The sequence below is a fragment of the Pyxicephalus adspersus genome, chromosome 2 (genome assembly GCF_032062135.1).
Source record: "Pyxicephalus adspersus chromosome 2, UCB_Pads_2.0, whole genome shotgun sequence".
In the NCBI taxonomy this organism is placed as follows: domain Eukaryota; kingdom Metazoa; phylum Chordata; class Amphibia; order Anura; family Pyxicephalidae; genus Pyxicephalus; species Pyxicephalus adspersus.
Window position 1 is genome coordinate 54,165,115 of NC_092859.1, and position 6,931 is coordinate 54,172,045.

Here is a 6,931-nt window from a genome sequence, read left to right on the forward strand (position 1 = left end):
ATACGGTACCTCTATTTATCTCAAGCTTGTAATTTTTGTTACATTTTTCAAATAACCATCACCTACAAGAACATATAGTACACCAAGATAAAGGCCAGAGGTTTCATCACCAAAGGTAACATGTTGCGCTCTCATGTTACAGGCTAGACCCTTGTTATCAGTCAATTGCTCAAAAAACAGCTGTACCTCACTGGAAAATGTACCTTCACTTCCTGTCCTTGTGATAACTGTAAAATTTGGTTTCTCATCACTTCCTATTTTAGTGACAGTGATCATATAAACAAGTAGATAAGGTGACCATTGTCTCCTCATTAACCTTTTCCACTCCATCTTCTGTCCTGTTCTAAAAAACATTTTTTTTATGTTTATTAAAAAGGAAATACAGGAAAAAATGGAAGATAGGGAAGGTAAAAGTATATGAAAAATGGAGGGGGGAGTGGTATAGGTGATGAAGGCTGTCTGTAATCTTTACACTGGCACACACTGCTCCCTATGTAACAACTGAGGGAACAGATCTTGGAGGAGTATCCATTTAATAATTAGGGAATTTCAATTTAGTGCAGTAACCCCTTGCAACTTTTTAGAAATCACCTTGCTGTCGGACTAGAACAAGATATATTTAGTTGGTTACAGTGTGGGTAACTGCACTTAGGGACTCATACTCTTTATTGAATAAAGTAACTAATATTACTTTGTTAAGCATGCAACGATAAATAAGGTAAAGTTTCTCCTTTTGAGTCTTTGTTATTATTTAACCCAATTTAGATGTTTTCAAGCCTAAAATACCTTATTTCCTTATTTTTGTTTTAGGACAGCTGTCGGACGAGGAAGAGCTTGGCTACATCTTTCACTGATGCAGAAAAAGTTAGCTGATTACTTGCAAGTGCTGATAGACCACAAGCATTTGCTGAGGTATTGCTCAATGAAAAGTTTTATCATGTCCCGTTTCCAAATGGCTGGGTGGATTTTATGCCGTGTTACCTCACTGCTAAATGTTTGACTATAGTATCTGAAATATTTGATCATATAGTTTTTAGGTTTAGATTTGGCTTCCACTGGCTTTAATCAAATCTCATATTGCCTAGTTAGGAAAATTTGGCATGTTTTGCTTTGCTTTACTTAGTTTCAAGTTCAGAAACATGGCAACATGGCTTTGACACTGGTTAGGAAAGTAGCATGCGGCTAACATTTATTAAAATCTTAAGCATTGGTTGAGACTGTTCGTTTGCTTTCAACGAAAAACGATTGCAGTGCTTTTCATATGCTTCCAAAAACATATGTTTGAAGTTCTTCAAGCGTAAGTGTTTATTGAACTCCAACTTCACTGTAATTCATGCACATTTTAATGTTCCACTACAAATTTCCATATGTAAGCATTACCAGTAGCTGTTGATAAACTCCATTTAGATTGACCTCCGCAACATCATACAGAATGACAATGCAAGCCCAAAATTTGTTGTAATTATAAATAAATAAAACACAGCATGGTTTATTGATTCAAAAGTAAGCAAAGTATTAGTATTGCAGTATGATTGTAATGTGTGGTCTGCACTAAAAAACTTCACTCCATGTTTGTAGCTTTTCTTATGTTATATCTGATTGTGAGCATTATTGTTTCTGAATATCTAAAGTGTGTTAGCAGTTATAAGTCGTTAAAGGAACATTTGATTTATAGGTTGGGAGAGTTGCTTTTTTTTGACAATTTTGTCTCATTAGAATGATTTTCCTTCACTTCATGATGTGGTATGAAGATAACTTTCTAGTGTAAATTAAATCCTTTCTATGACAATTGTCGGTAAAAAGTATAGATCTACCAGCAGGATCATTCATAATAAAACTATGTAGACAAAATAAAAACTGCTGTGTTAATTGCAGTGCCTGACTGTCATGTATATATGATTTATTATGACCACAGTTCTATTTAACAAATATTAGTTCTGTTTGTTATCTTGGTTTTTCAAAGCTGCTGCAGTTCACTTCTTTAAAAAAAAAATACAAAATTGCAATATATAAAAAGAAAACCAAGGGGCTTTAAAGGCTAAAAAATCAATGTACATACACTAAAACACTTATCATAAACCTAAACGAACCTTTACAGCCAAACTTAATTTTTAGTAGTCATCATCATGGATGCAGGGTCCAAAGAGTGTTGTTATCCATCAGTATATTTGTTTAAATAACACAATCTTTCAATAGGGCGTTTGCCTCTACTGAACACGTTTCATTTTTGCAAGAAAAACTTCATCTGTTACTTTAGTGCAATAGAGGATGTCACTAATTTGATGAAGGGATACCAACATTATGCAACTGCTGTGAATGAATAAACATTTCAACATCTGTAAGCAGGTCCTCAAATCTCCTGATGAAGTTTTTCTTGACAACGTTTTAAATTTAGAATTTTCAACTGTTTGAATATTTTATACATGTATATATTCTATTCTATTTCATATATTTAATTTCTGATTCTATCAATGTGAATTGTTTACATTGACTGTTTTCTTGAACACTGATGTAAAAAATGGTCAATTTTTTTTTTTAAAGACAAATCAAATCAAATATTTATGGGTCAATAAAAAACATCATCATATATCCATAGATCTTTATAGTTCATATAGATGGACATATGGATATACCTTCCATATATATAACTATAATTATAAATCCTCTAAAAAATATCTACAAATGCCATAAAGTAGTGAATTCTTAAAAAATAAAATAAAAATAAATGATCCTCTGTGTCTATTTATCCATTTACCAAATGCATGGCCCTAGACTAATATCAGTGCTTAACCAGACAGGAATATACTTCTTGCACTGTATTCTTTGCTTTTAGGCAAGCCCCTGCTCAGTCTTGGAAGCTAGGTAGGTTGCGCTGTTTCAGTGATTTAGTTGGCTCAGGGCTTCGGTACGCAAAAAATCAAACTAGAAAAGCAGCAGCTAGGTCAGGCTAAGTATAGCAGCTGGGGGTGTCATATAGGCTACAGGATTATGAGTGGCCAGATCCCTTGGCTGCGTGTTTGCCCACCACTTGAGATGGGCAGCAAAGCACTCTTGGAGGGAGTATTGTGAGTATGCACACACTTGAGCCTGCACAGAGCAAGGAGACCCACTGAAAAAATGGCGCCTGTCGCATCTGCCCTAGCTGCCTAGCTTTGTCACCAGACATGAATAGAAGTTACTGGTACCAGGTAAGTTTGTGCTGACATCAAACTGCCAAATTATCTCCTTCAAACATCAGCTGACAACTGTGCATACATAATGAATTTGTAACCAAACAATCCTTGCAAGTTTTTCCATATTTTTTATATATCAGAAATATATCTCAAGTATCAGGTAAATATGCCTACTTTACTGTATTTAATTATCTTGAATATTATTTTAATTTTGATTGTATTAGACAGTAGTAACACTTATAGCAATACCAAATAATGGCTTAATTACTTTTGTTCTGTGTTATGTAAAAGCTTAAAACATTTCTTTTTATTTTCTTTTATTTTTTGAATAAGTGACTTTTATGAACCTGAAGCACTGATGTTGGAAGAAGAAGGAGCTGTGATACTCAAAGTAGGTCACATAAGGGTACAAATATCATATAACTATAATTACCTAGAGTGTAACATGTAATAAACCTTGACCTCTCCCATCTCCTGAACCCTAGAGCAGTAGTCACCAACCCCTGAGCCGCGGACCTTTGTCGGTCCCTGGCTGGTGAGTTGGGGGTTGACAGGAGGCAGAAGCCCTGGCGTCCTGTAAGAAAATCCTACCTTCAGAATGCGTACTACTGTCTGCTCTGCCTGTGCGTGCATCTCCTATGTTTGTGTTCTATAGACCTCTGCAATAAGTACTGTACTGTGAAATAATCCTACCTTTTGTACAGCAACAGGGTGAGAGCTGTGTATGTGTCCATGCTGCTGTCATTACCTCCAATGTATAAACCTTCATATCTTCTACACCGATTGTTGTAGAAGCTTGAAATTTTCAGGTATACAGGGGACCCTGAGAGCTGATACTAAACACAACTTGTTGCCAGATACAGGGTCTCAAACATAAAATCCCAAAAAGAATTACGGATCTTTTCTCATTAAGGCATTTAATGAAAAAAGAAAAAAATGGGTTACCTACCCTTCTATATAAAGTAAAAATTGTGGTGATTGGTCTAAATTTAGGAGGACTATTTCAACACCAGGGTCCCCAAATTGAATTTGCATATTAGGAAACCCCAGGGGCCACTTCCATGGCAATCTGAACCCTAAATTCCCTTTGACAGTAGAAAAAAGATAAATGTGAGATAAATTGGGACTCTTGTGGCTACCCCCCCCAACAATATTCAACTGGTGGAGGGTTATGGATAAATATAAGGAATTTCTCATGTTACAAACAAACATTGGATTGCGCACTACTAACAGTACTGAAGAACAAAAGATTTTGGCAAACAGTGATGGTAATTGCAGCAAAGGTTTAAAGAGCCTGTTCACCAATGCTAGAAGTCTAGCAAAAAAAAAAAATAGGGGAGTTGGAAGCCTTAATGAGCGAGGAGCACTATGACTTTGGTATTGCTAAATCCTGGCTTTGTTCTTCACCTGAAAGCACTGTCAATATTCCTGGTTATACTTTCTTACATAAAGACAAGAGTCAAACGAAAAGGTAGTGGTGCCTGTCTGTACATGAGAGTTGATCTGAAAGTGAATGTGAAAGAAGAAAATGTTGATGGAGGAAGTATTGAGATTTTGGGTGTAGATGAATATAAGGATGCATAATACATAGTTAATTATTGGAGTATTAGAGCGCCCAGTGCTTAGGAAGAAATAGAGAATCAACTACTAGCACAGATAGAAAGGGCTGCAAAAGCTGGTATTGTCTTAGTAATGGGAGATTTTAACTACTTTGCCATTGACTGGTGTAATGCCACTACAGGTACAGCAAAAGAGCAGAATTTTTTGAATTTATTAAAAGATAATTTTATGGTACAGTTAATAGAAGCCCCAGCTAGAAATGATAATCTGCTGGACCTAGTTATTTCTAATAATACAGAGCTTATAACAAATGTGCATATAAAAGAGAATCTGGGTAGCAGTGACCATAATGTGATTTCATTTAACGTAAGCTGTAAACCGATAAAAACAATCAATTTTAAAAGACCAAATTTTCCATTATTAAGGGCGGCTCTCTGAGGACGATATTCTTTCCCAGTCCAAGTCACAAATAACACAGACCAGAAAAAGAAAAGGTAGTGGTGCCTGTCTGTACATGAGAGTTGATCTGAAAGTGAATGTGAAAGAAGAAAATGTTGATGGAGGAAGTATTGAGATTTTGGGTGTAGATGAATATAAGGATGCATAATACATAGTTAATTATTGGAGTATTAGAGCGCCCAGTGCTTAGGAAGAAATAGAGAATCAACTACTAGCACAGATAGAAAGGGCTGCAAAAGCTGGTATTGTCTTAGTAATGGGAGATTTTAACTACTTTGCCATTGACTGGTGTAATGCCACTACAGGTACAGCAAAAGAGCAGATTTTTTTGAATTTATTAAAAGATAATTTTATGGTACAGTTAATAGAAGCCCCAGCTAGAAATGATAATCTGCTGGACCTAGTTATTTCTAATAATACAGAGCTTATAACAAATGTGCATATAAAAGAGAATCTGGGTAGCAGTGACCATAATGTGATTTCATTAAACGTAAGCTGTAAACCGATAAAAACAATCAATTTTAAAAGACCAAATTTTCCATTATTAAGGGCGGCTCTCTGAGGACGATATTCTTTCCCAGTCCAAGTCACAAATAACACAGACCAGAAAAAAGAATGTTTTAGGTCTGTTCTACACAAACAATATTAGAGTGGGTAATAGGGTTAAGAGACTAAACCCGATGTGGCTCACAGCTAATTCTAAAAAAAAGCCATAAAGAATAAGAAAAGGGCATTCCAAAAATTTAAAAATTAAGGATCACCTTCATCACTTTAAAACTATAAAAAAAAATAGCAAAAGATGTGGAAAAGAGATAAAAAATGCAAAACATTATAAACAAAACTTTTAAACAAAAATAAAGATAGATTGCAAAAGAAAGTAAGGCAAACCCCCAATTTTTTTAAATATATTAATAACAGGAATATCAGATCTGAGCATGTATGTATGTTGGGGATAAAGAAAAGGTGGATTTACTAAACACTTTTTTTTTTAGCTCTGTGTACACAAAGGAAAATGGCAGAGCTGAGGTCCAAATTGCTAATAGCAATGTCACTGCCTTAAATGAGCCACAATGGCTCAAAATTGATATGATTGAGAAACAGTTGGACAAAATTAGGGTTGGCAAAGCACCAGGGCCTGATGGATTATATCCACATGTCCTCAAAGAGCTGAGCCCAGTTATTTCAAAGCCATTGTTTCTAATTTTTTGGAGACTCTTTAATCACTGGCATGGTACCAATGGATTTGCGTAAGGTCAATGTGGTTCCTATATTCAAAAAGGGAGCAAAGTCATTACCAAGTAACTACAGACCGGTAAGTTTATTTTCTATAGTTGGAAAGGTCCTAAAGAGTTTGATTTAGAACCATATACAGGAATTCTGCTAGAAAATAATATAAAAAGTAGTCCGTATGGATTCAAGAAAGGCCGAAGTGGTCAAACAATTTACTTTTTTTTATAAGGAAGTAAGTAAACAGGTTGGCAGTGGAGTGGCAGTTGATATAGTGTACTTAGACTTTGCTAAAACATTGGACACAGTACTCCACAGACAGTTACTTTGCAAGTTAGGGTCAGTAGGTTTAGTAAAGTCAATCTGTATATGGATAGATAGCTTTTTCCATGCAAAAAGCAGTACAATTTTTTGCATGGAAATTTAGTTTACATTGTAGGCCTATAATTCTTAGACATAACTCACTGACACATGTCTAATAGTTAATAAATTTAATAAATGTAAAAAAAAAA

The 6,931-nt window shown here is 35.1% G+C and overlaps 1 protein-coding gene across 1 annotated transcript in view; it reads left to right on the forward strand.

Annotated features, from left to right (window-relative positions):
• RUFY1 (RUN and FYVE domain containing 1) overlaps positions 1–6,931 on the forward strand; it is a gene marked incomplete in the record, with an annotated part of 48,019 nt that overhangs the window by 4,863 nt on the left and 36,225 nt on the right. Inside the window, 2 exon segments of the mRNA XM_072400802.1 lie at positions 811–912; positions 3,507–3,552. Coding sequence (XP_072256903.1) covers positions 811–912; positions 3,507–3,552 — 148 coding nt within the window.